Source organism: Zootoca vivipara, chromosome 5 (genome assembly GCF_963506605.1).
Source record: "Zootoca vivipara chromosome 5, rZooViv1.1, whole genome shotgun sequence".
Taxonomy (NCBI): domain Eukaryota; kingdom Metazoa; phylum Chordata; class Lepidosauria; order Squamata; family Lacertidae; genus Zootoca; species Zootoca vivipara.
The window spans coordinates 66,056,978-66,073,612 of NC_083280.1; the positions used below are offsets into that span (position 1 = coordinate 66,056,978).

General features: G+C 43.4%; 1 protein-coding gene and 1 pseudogene across 1 annotated transcript; both read right to left on the minus strand.

The window, feature by feature from the left end:
* Positions 1–1,914: 1,914 nt before the first annotated feature.
* Positions 1,915–10,590, minus strand: LOC118096473 (lysosomal acid lipase/cholesteryl ester hydrolase-like). The gene is made up of 11 exons (XM_035138353.2): positions 10,496–10,590; positions 9,738–9,790; positions 8,333–8,445; positions 7,654–7,777; positions 6,035–6,233; positions 5,638–5,747; positions 5,190–5,326; positions 3,584–3,730; positions 2,998–3,069; positions 2,839–2,907; positions 1,915–2,228 (listed from the first exon to the last, which is right to left on the minus strand). The coding sequence occupies exons 3-11, from the start codon at positions 8,435–8,437 to the stop codon at positions 1,995–1,997; spliced, it is 1,197 nt and encodes a 398-aa protein (XP_034994244.1). The 5' UTR covers positions 8,438–8,445; positions 9,738–9,790; positions 10,496–10,590; the 3' UTR covers positions 1,915–1,994.
* Positions 6,491–7,634, minus strand: LOC118096474 (small ubiquitin-related modifier 3-like; annotated as a pseudogene).
* Positions 10,591–16,635: the final 6,045 nt, after the last annotated feature.

A 16,635-nucleotide genomic window follows, 5' to 3' on the forward strand; every position in this document is an offset into this window, starting at 1 on the left:
ACGTTTTATTTGCTGAGTCCACAGGCTCTGCATTGCATCCCTCCTGCACTTTCCCCCATTCAGACCAATAGCATTTTTATTTTATTTTTTCAAGTGCTTAAGTGGTGCTGGATTTTATAGCCTGCATAGCAGGAATTTCTGCAAATGAACTTATTTCTGGTTTTGTTTTGTTTTTTAAAGAGAAAGAAAAAGAAAAAAGGAAGGAAGGAAAAGAAAATAGGTAGAAATGAAGAATGGGAAACAAAACAATGTGTCAGGTCCTGAAACCAAAAGATGGAAGAAGCGCACAATTTGTGGGCAGTTTTGTATATCTGTAGCCTGACACAGATGGAATGGCATGAAATGATCCATTATCAGCTTGGGAGTCGAGGGACGAAAGATACGTATAATTTAGATAGGCGTTGGAAGAGAGGTCTTTAAACTCCCTTCTGCCCACACCAACCACACACTGAAGGCTCCACAGGCTCAAAGAACACTCTCCAAGCATCTCTCTCTGGAAACAACCATCCACGTAAGACTGGAGCCACCACAAAGTGGTGCCACCCATTTGTAAACTCAGACAGCCGCTCCAGAAGGAGACCATGGCTGATGGCATCAAAAGCTGCTGAGAGGTCAAGGAGAATTAACAAAACCACAATTTAGGCAGCTCATGCATGTTTACAAACTATGCTAGTGCTTTTGCTCCAGTAGAGTGACTGTCTCCAGTGCTATAAATATTTTTTAATTATTACATTTGTTAGTTGCTTTATGTTGCCCAGGGCAACCCAAAGCAACTTACAACCTAGCAACCAAACAATAATAATAATAATAATAATAATAATAATAATAATAATAATAATAATAAAACCACATTGATACTGTCATGAGTTTGACAGTGTGGGTTGGGGACTAGGCTTCGTGTCATTCTAAGCCTGGATCCAGCAAGTGTTAAAATATAAGCCAGGTTAACTTTCTGTGTTGAAGTGATAGTCTGGCTGCCCATCCTTTCCCTCAACTGACAAAAAGTCAAAAGACAAGTGTTGAGAGCGGAGTGATGTGACCTTGAGGTAAAACAGCAAGCTGGAGAGAGAGAGAGAGAGAGAGCAATGCTGGAGAGCAAGGTTTGATTTACGTTTGAATCCAAGAATCCAAGGGAGAAACAAGACCCCTTTTGGGTATGGAAGCTGTGGACCCCTCCCTCATAGGCTCAGGTTGTATACAGTGGCACCTTGGCTCTCGAACTTAATATGAGGTGGCGCACAATATTGCAATAAAATAGTGGAAAGCTTTTGCTTGGTGCCTAAAGATATTTGGTGGTGGTGCCAGGCAAGCCCCAACTGGTGAGAGCATTTCATAAATAGGGAACCACCACAGAAAAGGCCATTCTCCATGATTTTCAGGTAGAATTCAGCAGGGCAGGGCAGGAGATATCAGACCCTGATATCATCTCCTGCGGCCCTTCTTCATGTGCCTCCTCCTCGAGAGGTCCGGAGGGTGGCAACACGAGAACGGGGCCTTCTCTGCAGTGGCTCTCCCCAGGGAAGTTCACCTGGCACCTTCATTATACACCTTTAGGCACCAGGCAAAAACGTTCCTTTTTAACCAGGCCTTTGGTTGACGTGATTTACATCCTATGCTCTTTTAAATTGTGTGGTTATTGGGGGGGGCTATTGGGTTCTTGTTTTTATTTTTATTAGTTATTATGTGGTTTTATATCTTGATTTTATTCTGTGACCCTTGGCTATATATAAATTCAATAAATAAAATAATAATAATAATAATAATAATAATAATAATAATAATCAGAAATGTCCTGGGTGATGTATAAATTTGGCAATATATTTATCAAATCCAATTTGACTGATGTGCATTTAAATCTGAGGTGGGGTGAAATGTACTGGGTACAGTAATACTATGAGAAAGTTTTATAAAGTATTAGTTTATTTTTTATTTTAAAAAATCAGACAATCAGGAAAGCAAAGGGACTTTGTTTCTATTTCAAGAGACACGTTTCCTTAAAGGTTCTCTTTTAAATTCTCAATGATTTTATAATACATTCGATCGGCAGCATCAAGACCATACACAAAATCCAGATGATTCCACTCAGGAATAGATTTGTGGTAAAGGAGGTTTTTGATCTTGGGGATTAACACATCGACATCCTCAGGGCCAGAAAGCCAATCGTTTCCACCGCTCCAGACTATTGTTGTTACATTCATATCCCTTATATTGTATTCAGGAGGTTGAACCTTTAAAAAAGATTGAAAGAGAAAATGAGCTCAAATGAAACAGAATAAGATTTTAGCAAAGTTTTGTCCATTTTTTATGTGTAAGGGTAGGGGGAAGAAATGTAAATAAATATTTCATTAAAAGTATGCACTGTTAAATAAGAAGAACCCTAAATATGGTTTACAAAAGGAATTTTTTAAAAAAATCAATAAGAAGAGTTAACAACAATAATCTACGGTAATACTTCTGCAAAGTTAAAATAACAATAAACAAAAAAGAGTTTAAGAACCTGTAGCATTTTTTAACTAGCTTGTTATGCTATTGTTGTTTAGTAAAAGGTACAGAACATTATTATTTTTTAATTAATTTTAATCACTGCAATGTTTTAATCACTGAACCTGGCTTCATCAGGCAGTGTAAGCCGGCTTACTCTCTTGCACAACCTACTTTCTTTCTTTTGCCGTCTCACCCCTGCCTCACTGTCACCTGTCAGTTGCTTTTTAGAATAAATACAGCATGGTATTCAATGCTTTAAGGGTGGTGGAGATAGTAAGGGCATTTGCAAACTTTTGGTATTATTATTTTTTTCATTTTAGAACAAAATCTAAAAAAACTTGGAAAAGGCTTTACCTTGTTATAACGAGCTAGGTTGTCAAACAATCCATAATCATAAGCTTGGAGTTTACCACTAAGGACGCTCTGCAGATAGAAAAGAATCTCAAATGTACACACGTGTCAGGAAAAGGAACAATGGGAGAGGGGGAGGTTAATATTTCCGGTGGCTCATACCTGCTTCCAATGGATCATATTCTGCACAGATGTTCCAGACGGGGCTTGGGCTGCATACACATCTACTCGGCTCTGAAAGATAAAATAGCTTCTTTTTCACAAACCCAGCGAGGTATAGAAAAGATTAAACATGTGATTCAGAATAACAATATTTATAGGATTAGCTAAATGTGCATGCAGTGAAGTATAGAACTGTGGCCTGGCGACAGCTGAATTTTTGTGTATGGTCGCAGTTTGTTCCCTTCTTGCCTCTACTGCTTAGACCAGTGTATGGGGAACCTAGTGGACATTGTTGGACTCCCATCAGCCTCAGACAGTGTGTTCAAAGGTCAGGAATCATGGGAATTGTAGTCCAATATCTGGATGACCGGAAGTCCCTGGTTTAGACAGAACCAGACAGATAATGTGTCTCTGTTTATCCAAGCCAGGCACCATCTATGTTCAGGCTCCTTCCCTGGTCCTTAAGTGGTCCATGCTTGAGTGTGGCCATTGCTTTTCCTAATACATGTGATTCAGGAGGAGAAAGTAGACAGAACAAATGGTATTGGGAATGCAGCAAAGCATATATTAAAAAAATTCTACTCACCAGGTTTAGGTTCTTCTCATTAAATCCACACAATATGAACAGGAGGTTGCCACAAATGGGGGCCAATAAGTTTCGGCTGCAAAATTCAGCAGCAATCGAAGAACCAAAAAAAGTTTTTGGTAAAAATTCTTTCATTCCAAACATGGCCTGCAAAATTTCAAAGTGACACTCGTGTTAAGGATATGGAATCCTCATTATTCCAGTTCTGTAGAGTGATAATGTGATCTAAAAACTCCCAAATTGTAAGCACTTAAGACAGGACAGGCACGGACACCGCTCTGCATGGCAAATGTCTCTAGTTTAAGTACTACAGTATTGGAATGCAATGAAATGTGGGCCTTAAGAGAGCCCTTATCGGCGGTGGAGCTTCACACTCTGCCACCGGGGGTGGAGAGCAGGCACACTGCCCCCAGTGACGTGGCGCGCATTCTGGGGGCAGGGCACACCATGCACAATGACGTGGCACACGTTTTGGGGTGGGGCGCCATGTGCAATGACATGGCACGCATTCTGGGGCGGGGTGCCGCGCACAGGGGCAGGGCGCATGTTTTGGGGTGGGGCGGGCAGCAGCGATGGCGCCCCTGGGATCGCGTCACTCGGGGCGCACCACCCCCACCGCCCCTATCTTCCTACGCCCCTGGCCCTTATAATCGACTATATTATCTACTGATTTATTAAAATTTTGTAAAGGCATCTGCACATGGATCCCAGTGCAAATGAAAATGCAAACATTTGTACAATATTAAAACAACATCCAGTGTAATGCGGTAAAATCTAAAGTAATCGTACATCATATATGAAGGACAATCCTAAAGTCCTGAAAAGGTAAAGACCAAGAGTGGCAGGAGCAAGGGGGGGCAGGATGTAAAGCAGACAGAATGCACCCCAAGGGAGATGTAAATAATCCCCTCCCTGCTCAGCAGATAGATCATTTGCTGGAGTGCAAGGAAGCAATCTTCCTCCTTCTCAGCTGACCTGCACTGTGTATCCTGTGTGTGCATGTGATAAGTGTGTGAGCAAGAGTGTGAGGTGGCCACACCCACTGCTGTCCACAACCCCTGTTGGCATGCCCCACCCCCACGGAGGCTTGGCCATGAGTAAATGTGGCCCTCAAGTCAAAAACTTATAGCCAGCGCTGAGTTAAACCAGCGGTCTGCCTAGTTTACATGGCAAAGTTGTCCACTGATGTACTTTTTTCATAGGGCCACTGCAAGGTTTGATAAGGGCCTTGCCAAAGTGCCCTCTGGTGGTCCCCTTCCACAGCTTCCCGGTTGTGGAAAGCTTACCGAGGGATGGGTGTTGGCAGTAGCAGGCAGCCGAGGAAATGGGCAGCTGCGGTGAAGGCACTGCAGCTCTAGCCACCCGATACTATGACTGCCGCCATGCTTCACTTCACAGCGCCAGGCCACAGAGGGAAAAAGAGGCTGGCGTCAGCTCCAATGCTTGCCCAACCCACGTCAGGTGTTGATGCCCGGCCTGTCAGGCATCACACAGTGCTAAAGGAGTTGCTCTTGTGGTTCTTAGGCCGCAGCAGCACCAAATTGTTTACCACTACAGGGTATTCCGCTCTGGATCTGTATAGTGAACACTCACAAGAACTGCATACCTTGATTTGCACTTCATGAAGCAGCGAGAGCTTTGCCAGAGGAGTTCTAGCATGTTTAACTGTGGCAACAGGACCCAAGGCAATGTACAGCTTGATTTTTGCAGCCAGTTTAGGATTGGTAGAAAAAGCTATAAAAGCTGTGGGGAAGAAAGAGGAGAGAGGAACAGGTTTTGTCATCAAAGAAAGGAAATACGTGGGGGGTAGGGGTTAATGGTAAACTTGAAGAACTGGTTTGTTGACATTTTAGCATCTAGGGACAAAGCAAAGCCAGGACCCCACACCCCACCCACCGCACAACTACAAGCAAACAAGTTTAGCAAAATTGTCATCTATAACTTCATATTTCACTGCATGTGGATGTGCAGAGTGACTGTAAATAGGCATCTTTAAATAGGTTGCAATTCTAGGCTTGCCCATTTGGAAATAAGTTTCATGCTTTTGAACTTACCCATGGTGGTTCCTTGTGAATGGCCAATGTAAAACAGTTGTTCCTGCCCAGTTTTCTGCAGAACATAATCTATAGCTGCTGGAAGGTCATATTTTGCCATCTGATCAAAGCTGGAGGGAAAAAATACTATCCACGTTAGGCTGGCTTCATGGGGATAACAAAGGACCTTCCAGACTCTTTTAATTCCAGACAGTTATGTCAGGACTACTATCTTCCCATTTGTGCTGTGCTCAGTAACTGCAGATACTCTGAGGTTACTGAGAAAAGAGGGCCTAACATTATAATTTTTTCAGCACAATAGATGCTGACATGATCAATGCATTCTCCAATGTGGGGCTGCCTTTAATGAGAGCTTTATAGCTGGGACAGGAATGCTGCCGCCAGACAATCAGGCTACCTGAATTCCCAGAACTTCGGTGATCTGGGTGAGAGAATGTGATGTCTTCTGGACCAGTTGTTCCCTCGGCTGTTTCCTAGCCAAACATCATAGCCAGCATCAGCTAGCATGAAAGCCAGGCTGTTATGAGGAAGATTTTGGAACCAGTTCGCAGCGTCTACAAGCAAGCCATGCTGCAGAAATACTACTGGCCTTGGCCCTGAAAGAAATGAAAAGAGGGGGGTGCTGAACAATCTGGGGGATGCTTTGACTGGGCCCATTTGTATGATGCAGTAATTTTCCACAGGTGCAGCTTCAACTTGAACATGCAATATATCAGGGACAGGGAAAGAATTTGGATAAATGTCTTCAGAACATGAGAAGATTCCTGTATGATTGGCAAGTTCATTTGTTTACTATTTAATAGCACACCCAAGGACAGATGCTAAAGTGAGTTGAAATTTTACATGCCTCTTCCTAAAAGGACAGGATATTTAGCACATGCCACCCGTCTACTGTTGAAACGCATCGATAGTATCCTCATTATCCATTTCCAACTGTGCAGGTGTGTCTGTTTCATTAATTGGTTTCATCAAGTCTGACTAATCTGTCTCATTGACAAACCCTGTCTCTTACAATAGGCCTTCATAAGCTTACCTAGTGGTGTGTGCCGTTTTGTTTTACTTTTAAATTGATATGATCATTCTCTGTTTTTTACTCCTTTCTTGGGCTTCTCCTCGGACATGGTGTCACGTCAGGCAGGGACCTCGCAAGGAGCCAGTCCTCTTGGAGCCCCCTCCTCTCCCACACACTTTCTGCCCTCCCATCATTATCTTTGAACTTTGGCGAGCTCAAAGACAAGGATGTCGGAGGATTCTATAGGAAACGGAAGCAGAAATTCTTGGTGTACACTTCTTAGTCCCATGTCCAGAGCAGAAATCAATCCAGCAAATACAATTGGTATTTGCTGTTGTTTTTAGTCCAAAAAGGTTTTGTAATTGATTACCACACACACACACACACACACACACACACAAACACACACACGACTTGCATTTAAATATATGGTGTGGAATAACATAACAATAAAATGATTACCTCTGTAATTATGTAAAATTCTGCCAGAAGACTGTGAGAGGAATAACTTAGTTTTGTCAGAAGCTGAACTGCAGAATGGAAACAGTGCTGAATGCAATGAATGCAGGTCATAATCGAAACTGATTATTTTTTACATCACCACTCAACAGTAACTTTTGTCCTGTAATATATCATTTGCTGCTAGATTAGATTGTGGATCTATTGCTAAATACATACCCAGAAAAGTCTGCATGTCTATTGTAACTACTGGCTGCAAATAGTTTGACATGCTCTACCTGAGCTAACCTGCCCCCAGTAGCAGTGGTGCCGCTCTAATTTCTAACCCCACTTTCAGTGCCCCAGACATGCACAGAGAAGGGTCAGATGAGTTGGAGTGGGGAGCAGAGGAAGGTTGAGCCATTTTAAAATTCAGAAGGCAAACAAGATATTTATACACAGATTGAAGGGAGGGGGAAAATGATTCCCTCCTTAAAAGCGTACTAATTCTTAAGCATTGTTAAGTCTTAATGGAAATCAAGCAAATAAGAATTTATAGTACAAACCCGCGCTTGGGTCCGGGCTGTCAGCTCTGCCATGTGGGATTCTGAAGACGGTAAGTATATAGCCATCATCTGTCGTGACGTCATGTTCCTCAGCAGGGTATTCCCAATACTGGATGAGCTCTTTCTACAGGGACCCACACAATATTTTAAAATCAGTTTGAGAAGCTTTAAAAGGCTCTGCTAGAACAAGTAAGTATTGTAAATATATTCTGTCACAGCTCAGAGGGACTGGAGGGGTAGTAAAATCCAGACACAGCCATGTGAACGAGAGCACGCCTTTGCCCATGAACTCCCTTCTTTTTCACTTCCTCTCACATCTTTGACAACGTTGTGTGAGGCAGGAAAGGAGCATACCATGTATGGGGAGCGGGGAAGAAAAGAATCTTCCTCATCCTCTTTGTATAGAACAATGGTAGTGAGAATCTGGCCCTCACCCATCCCTCATAACGTTTCTTTTTAGGGATGCTTCTCTTTTTCCAACGATTAATAATCATTGTGGCCCCTGGAAGCTTTCCAGCTAGTGTGTCCCCTGGAGTAGATCCAAGCTCAATCAGTATCAAATGATGTTTGGCAGAGAACAGGTCACACATTTTGTGGGCTGAACCCATTTAACTGAACCCCTAATGGGCTTTTCTCATTCTGTGTCTTGGGGAACATTCCCCGCTTTACGTTAACTTACCGCATTTAAGGTGGCTTCATGATCAACCGATCTATCCCCAATAAGTCCATGAGCTAACGCAGAGCCATAAACCAAGCAGATGAGAATGGAAGCCCACGACATCATCTGTTTGCCTGTTGGGAATGGATCTTAATTAGCACACCCAAATTTGATGAGTTTGAGCTAACTTCGCATTCGTCAATGTTATTCGTACTCAGGGCTTCTAAAATGATTAGCACGGCATCTTTCATCGGGTCATTGCACTTCAGGTAAGTCGACAGTGTTTTCAAAGAAAGAAGTGAATTAACTGCTTGTCGGAGCACCGTCGTAGACAGAAATCAGCACTCAGCAGATAAGAAGCATTGCAATGTTGGCCACATATAAAGGTCCCCTTCTGCAATAACAAAAATAAAGTGCTTCCCGTCAAGTAACATGTTACATTAGCTGCATATCTGTGCCTTTAGGTTTCAGCCCTTCCCCCCCTAAAAAAAGGTGAAGGGACCCCTGACCATTAGGTCCAGTCGTGACCGACTCTGGGGTTGCGCGCTCATCTCACGTTATTGGCCGAGGGAGCTGGTGTACAGCTTCCAGGTCATGTGGCCAGCATGACAAAGCCACTTCTAGCAAACCAGAGCAGCACATGGAAACGCTGTTTACCTTCCCGCTGTAGCGGTTCCTATTTATCTACTTGCACTTTGACGTGCTTTTGAACTGCTAGGTTGGCCGGAGCAGGGACTGAGCAACGGGAGCTCACCCCATCGTGGGGATTCGAACCGCCGACCTTCTGATCGGCAAGCCCTAGGCTCTGTGGTTTAACCCACAGCGCCACCCACGTCCCACAGTGCCACCCCCCTACACAGCAGCAAACCAGATCAGACCTTATGTGCCAGCAATAGGAAAAAATACGGTAAGTTCCCATTGATGTGAAAATAAGAGGGTTATTTTCCTCAATGCAGATTGCAGGCACTGAGGGGTCGGTTGGGTGGTCAAACCAGGACTGCAGCAGGTAGGTTAAAGTCACCCTAACACCATGCTAGGGTCCCTATCTGCATCAGGGTCCCTATGCTGACAATCTATGGAAAACAAACCAGCCCTGCATTTAGAGGCACAGATATGGAGCTAAACGTACTATGTCATTTGGCCCTTGTGTGAAACATGGCTACTGCTGCAACTCAAGTTTTCTCCATCCATATACATTTTCCACATTATATATCAAAGGTCTCTCTTCTGCACTAGGCAGCGACCATCAGTTTTCTGTCAATCTACCCCTCTCTGTGTAGTGAGAGGACATCTTCTTCTACACCTATATCAGCAGAATCCATGTGCTGTATACCTTGTGGGTGAAAGATACATCTAGTATTAAAAACACCTTAGATCTAACCGTATACACACTTATACGCACCCTGGACAGTTCTGAGAACCTTACCTCTGAAGATCTGATGCTTTGAAATGGTTCGACTGCAAAAAAAACAGCAGCACCTGCAAAAGTCAGAAAACACAAGTAAACCTAATGAAGGGCAGAGCTAAAACATTTAAGATGGTAAAAAGCAGCCACAGTTCTCTCACTACATACCGTTTAGAATAAACTGTGTCTCTTGTTGACTGAGCCTTTCCAATATATAAACTGCGGAGCTCAGGGAGTAGGGAGGGGAGAAAAATGCAGGGGTCACGTAAATAACTGTGACACTGTCTTGGCTATCAAAAGACAACAAGCCACTTGAGATAAGATCTTCTTACAGTTTAAGAAACCACTTGAGTCGGTTCTGCTCACATCCCCCTTTCCTCCTCCCCAAAAATATTTATGTACACTTTTAAAAAATGATACATCTAGCTAACATCTTTACAGGGTCCCAGTTAACCTTCATGAAAAGGTTAGCTCATAAATCAGAGCACTTGCGTGCTTTCCTAAGCTATTGTGAAACAGCTAGGCAAATTAAGTTTGGACAGCCAATTAATTGTTGGCTTCCAAAGGCTATTTAGAAAGCTTTTGTCAAACAAGGTTAATGTTAATCTTAAAGTTAATTTGAGGGTTAACATTAATCTTAAAGCTAATCTTAAAAAAGCAGGGTTTGTATAAATAAGAGAATGAAGAAATCTGTAAATCATGCTGTTTCAAAAGCACAGCCTTGTGGTGATCTTTCAGTGGAATGGGGAAACTCTGCGAGGGTTTCCCCCTGTTCTTACCTGTGGGCAACTGGTGGGATAAGGATGTGCCAGTAAGGTCAGACATCTGCCTAGCCCAGGCACTAGCATTCAGTGCACTGCCAAGTTGCACCCCTACAACTGACTGCCACATCAGACATAGCATTGGACTATTACCTTTGCACCATGTACAAAGCACTTTTTAAAAAAAGGGGGGGGGAGAAAGAAGAAGCAAAGGTTCAGCCAGAACCTAAGCAAACTCAGCTAAGTCAGTTTTTAATGCCCACACCTAAAAAGGTAAAGGTAAAAGGACCCCTGACCATTAGGTCCAGTCGTGACCGACTCTGGGGTTGCGCGCTCATCTCGCTTTATTGGCCGAGGGAGCCGGTGTATAGCTTCCAGGTCATGTGGCCAGCATGACAAAGCCGCTTCTGGCAAACCAGAGCAGCACATGGAAACACTGTTTACCTTCCCGCTGTAGCGGTTCCTATTTATCTACTTGCATTTTGACGTGCTTTTGAACTGCTAGGTTGGCAGGAGCTGGGACCGAGCAACGGGAGCTCACCCTGTCACCGGGATTCGAACCACCGACCTTCTGATCAGCAAGCCCTAGGCTCAGTGGTTTAACCACAGCGCCACCTGGGTCCCTTAATGCCCACACCTACCAAATGTCAAAATGGGGGTAGCCTTCACATAGGCAAGATTAAATGTCCTTCCACTAGCAGATTGAATGGGCTGGAACAAAGGAATTCCTAAGAAGGACAGAGCTTGTGGTTGTGTCAATAGAAGATACAATTCATGAATGCCCTTTTTATAAGTGATCTTAGAAATAATTGCAGGTATATTTACCCATTGTTAAGATCACAGAAAAGAAGCTGATCCCTAGCAAAGACCTGTTTTCTGCTGTCTGATATAGTATATACTTCAGAATATCTAAATTTCCTGCTTCAAAAAATCTGTGCTATTAAAATTCAAATTTCCTGCTTCAAAAAAATCTGTGCTATCAAACTTAAAAATTAAGAAGCAGAAATGTAAATTTTAATAATAATAATAGTAATAATAATAATAATAATAATAATAATAATAATAATAATAATACGGTACTTTTGTTGTCGTTTTCATCTGTAGAATGGCTGTCTGCTAACACACAATAATGGTTGACGCCGGCTCCTGGAGGGAAATAAGGGGGGCTGTTGGCTTCCCAGTTTCGGTGAATGTCTCAACACAAACCTCCTCTGGCTGTCTGTAAGATATGTTGTTGTCTGTCTCAGGCGACAATGGAGGGGAGCGCCTCTGGGGGTGAAGTCAAACTGTTGGATGGTTGCAGCGTCTGCTGTGGCTGTAGAGATGGACATATTGGAGAGACATGTTTTGTTGCAGCTGGGGCAAATGAAGGCATCTGGTTGTGGTGCTTCGGATGCCCTATGGCATTTATTTGCACTCCTCCAGCAGTCGTTCCACTTCTGGTCACTGCCATGTATACACGACCTGACTGTCTCCAGGCACTGCGGTTGTCTGCATGGGAATCTTACATGGTGGGGTAGATTCTGCTAGCCTTCGTGTCAAGCTTGTAGACATCTTTGTAACACACAGTTGGTCTGCCGCTTGGAAAATTGCTAGTATCACAATGCTTTTATATACATTTAATACTTGGGCCAGAACCAAGGGCCAGGTTCAGTTTTTCTTTTATATCAGGCTTGATATTTTAGGCCACTGTGTCTACCTTACCAAAATTTATTTAAGTGCCCTGGCTTCCTCAATGCGAGTCTGGGTTTCGTATTCTACACTTGCCTAGTTGTTTCACTTTCCCAATTCTGCAAGCCAGGAATTTGTTGCTTGTGATTAAAGAGACAGCATAAGAAAAGTGTGTGCAAGTGTCACAGGGCCTAACTTCTACAATCAATACGCTTCTAAAGCCATCAATACACTTCTACAATCAATACGCTAGATCACTAAAGAATAGAAAACACACAGAGAGAGCAAGAGCGAGAGAGAATAAATATATGTTACTTAGCACTTTCGTCTGTACGGAGATGTAGCTAAACTGCATCGACTAATTTGCTGCTGCAACTGTGAAGAGCAATTCCAAAGGATAAGCCTGCCCTCTTCTGGCCGTACATAGTACCAGTTCACACAGAGACAAATATTTCTCATTAACAATAAAAAGGTAAAGGGACCCTTGACCATTAGGTCCAGTCGTGACCGACTCTGGGGTCATCTCACGTTATTGGCCAAGGGAGCCGGCGTATAGCTTCCAGGTCATGTGGCCAGCATGACAAAGCCGCTTCTGGTGAACCAGAGCAGCACACGGAAATGCTGTTTACCTTCCCGCTGTAGCTGTACCTATTTATCTACTTGCACTTTGACGTGCTTTCGAACTGTTAGGTTGGCCGGAGCAGGGACCGAGCAACGGGAGCTCACCCCGTTGTGGGGATTTGAACCGCCGACCTTCTGATCGGCAAGCCCTAGGCTCTGTGGTTTAACCCACAGTGCCACCCCCCTACACAGCAGCAAACCAGATCAGACCTTATGTGCCAGCAATAGGAAAAAATAACTTCCCATTGAGCTCACCCTGTTGCAGGGATTCGAACCGCCAACCTTCTGATAGATACATACAGTGGTACACAATTGGTTCTGGAAGTCTGTACTTAACCTGAAGTGTACTTAACCTGAAGCGAACTTTCCCATTGAAAGTAATGGAAAGTGGATTAATCCATTCCAGACGGTCTGCGTAGTACTTAAACTGAAGCATACTTAACCTGAAGCAAACTTTCTCATTGAAAGTAATGGAAAGTGGATTAATCCGTTCCAGACGTGTCTGCAGAGTACTCAACCTGAAGCGTACTTAACCCGAAGTATGGGTGTAATTGGTTCTGGAAATCCGTACTTAACCTGAAGCGTGCTTAACCTGAAGCGAACTTTCCCACTGAAAGTAATGGAAAGTGGATTATTCCGTTCCAGACGGGTCCGCGGAGTACTTAAACTGAAAGTACTCAAACCGAAGCGTACTTAAACCGAGGTATGACTGTACAAATTCACAAACCAATGCATAGTTCTAATAATAAAAAAGGAATTGGATACATATCCCAAGTTAACCACTTTCAAGTCCTTCTGAATTCAGTGTTAAGCACAATCTAAACTCTTCAACAAGGGATGGGTGATGTATCAATTTCAATTTCTCCGTTTCTAATTTTTATAATCTTAAATTGAGTTCCCTATATTAGCATACCAGTTTACAAGGTAGGACAGAGAGAATTAAAGTCCTCACAAATGCTCACCTGCATTTTGGTGCGCAACTCTCCTAATATACCCGTTTTTCTATGCACTTCCCCCAAATATAGATACAAATAGCCTCCCAGAGTGGGTGGGGCAACCCAATCAGATGGGTAGGGTACATCACCATCATCATTACTCATGCTGCTTCTTCTTCAAAGTGGTTTCCCCTAATATAATGCATTTTGTATGTTATTTTCACTAATATAGGCATATGTGCACATTTTACCCTGCTGTGCATTTCTATACATATGGTTTGGCTGGAGAACTGCACAGCGAAGCTCGGAGAAGTTTGAATTTCCCAGGATGGCTGTGTCTGCACATTGTTTGGGAAAGTTAAAATAGGGCAGTTTCATCCTTAAATGTGAACTGCATCGAACTTCCTTCCCATCCCCTAGCCCAATCAAAGGGTGCCAGCTTGATCCATAATCACTCACCTGTTTCTAAGGAAGTACGTTTTGGATTTCTACTGCACATCCAGCATGCATATCTACACATTTTTGAAAAGGAAATGGGGTTGACATTTATTTCTGCACAAACAAAAGCAAGCGATTTCAGTACTTAATAAGCTGCCTTCAACAGCCTTTGAAAGCTGCAGCTGCTCCACGCCACAGTTTCAAACTTGCTACAGTATTTACTTATTTGTTTTCTAAGAAATATTTATATACCGCTAATTTGTTTATTTTTAAATCGGAACAGTTTACAGCAATTGTAGTTTTAAAAAATGCACTGAAAAAATATTTGCTTACAAACAGAAACCAGGTAACTATTATTTGATACCAGTTACTTTGGTGCACATAATACTGATAGCTAAGCAGATTCTTTAGGAGCTTTCAAATGGTTTCTGAAGTATAAAGCCCTGTAGGCCTCCAAATACTTGTGTTTAGGAGTCACAAGTGGAAACTCAGTCACTCAGTTCTTCCTACTTTTTATTATAAACCATTGCTGAATTTAAAAATTACCAAGCACAAAGTGTTGCCTTCCAGGACAAATGCAGGTATAGATGTTTAGTCTTGTATGCAGTCATCCACAGAGCATTAAAACAGACTTGGGAAATATTTTACACTACACATTAAGCCCACATCTTGAGGGTTTCCCACAGGCTGCCATAGGTTGGCTGCCAGGATACTGGATTAGATGGGCCTTTGGTCTGATCCCACACATTCTTCTTATATCAGGAATAGGGAACCTGTGGCCCTCCAGATGTTGCTAGACTACAAATCTCATAATCTCTGACCACGGCCCTTGCTGGCTGGAGCTGGTGCGAGTACGGAGTTCAACATCTGCAAGGCCACAGTTTCCAAATCCCTGCCCTGTGTAATATTGTGGTGTGCTTAAAAAAACGAATCAGAGAAATCGGGTGTCACAAGGCCAGAGGAAAGAGCGAGCTTCATCTTTACCCCAAGCTGTTCTCATTTTCAGCCACATCAAAATCTCGCTTTGCATGCATTTTCCTTTGCAAATGCTGTCACTAGTTCCTTCAGGTCAAAGTGCTGGTGCTTTGACATGTTCAGTTGTTATGGCTGCCAAGCCAAATAAGTTTCTTTTGCAAAAATTCTAATGTATAAATTACTTCAAAAATGATAAAATTATCCAAAATATATAATAATAATAATAATAATAATAATAATAATAATAATAATAATAACAATAATTTATTATTTATACCCCGCCCATCTGGCTGGGTTCCCCCAGCCACTCTGGGCGGCTTCCAACAAAACAGTAAAATACAGAAATCAATCAAACATTAAAAGCTTCCCTAAACAGGGCTGCCTTGAGATGCCTTCTAAAGGTCTGGTAATTGTTGTTCTCTTTGACCTCTAGTGGGAGGGCATTCCACAGGGTGGGTGCCACTACTGAGAAGGCCCTCTGCCTGGTTCCCTGTAACTTGGCTTCTCGTAGCGAGGGAACCGCCAGAAGGCCCTCGGTGCTGGACCTCAGTGTCTGGGCAGAACGATGGGGGTGGAGACGCTCCTTCAGGTATACTGGACCGAGGCCGTTTAGGGCTTTAAAAGTCAGCACCAACACTTTGAATTGTGCTCGGAAACGTACTGGGAGCCAATGTAGGTCTTTCAGGACCGGTGTTATGTGGTCTCGGCGGCCGCTCCCAGTCACCAGTCTAGCTGCTGCATTCTGGGTTAGTTGTAGTTTCCGGGTCACCTTCAAAGGTAGCCCCACGTAGAGCGCATTGCAGTAGTCCAAGCGAGAGATAACTAGAGCATGCACCACTCTGGAGAGACAGTCAGCGGGCAGGTAGGGACTCAGCCTGTGTACCAGATGGAGCTGATAAACAGCTGCCCTGGACACAGAATTGACCTGTGCCTCCATGGACAGCTGTGAGTCTAAAATGACTCCCAGGCTGCGCACCTGGTCTTTCAGGGGCACAGTTATCCCATTCAGGACCAGGGAGTCCTCCACACCCGCCCGCCTCCTGTCCCCCACAAACAGTACTTCTGTCTTGTCAGGATTCAATCTCATATAAAATAAAAGGAAAATATTTTCAGAAATTTATCAGATATAACAAAAACTAATCTGTATAAAGCAGTGCCTCTCTGAGGTCTCTGCCCTCGGCAACTGCCTAGCTTGCCAAATTATAGCACTGGTCCTGTCTTCACCATATGATGAAAACTAGGCTGTACGCACATTGAAATGTACTCCAGATCCATGGCACTCCCCCCACTGGTATTTCAAGCTAAGTACACCTAACATTAGGGACGTGGATGACACTGTGGTCTAAACCACAGAGCCTAGAGCTTGCCGATCAGAAGGTCGGCGGTTCGAATCCCCGCGACGGGGTGAGCTCCCATTGTTCGGTCCCTGCTCCTGCCAACCTAGCAGTTGAAAAGCACATCAAGTGCAAGTAGATAAATAGGTACCGCTCCGACGGGAAGGTAAACGGTGTTTCCGTG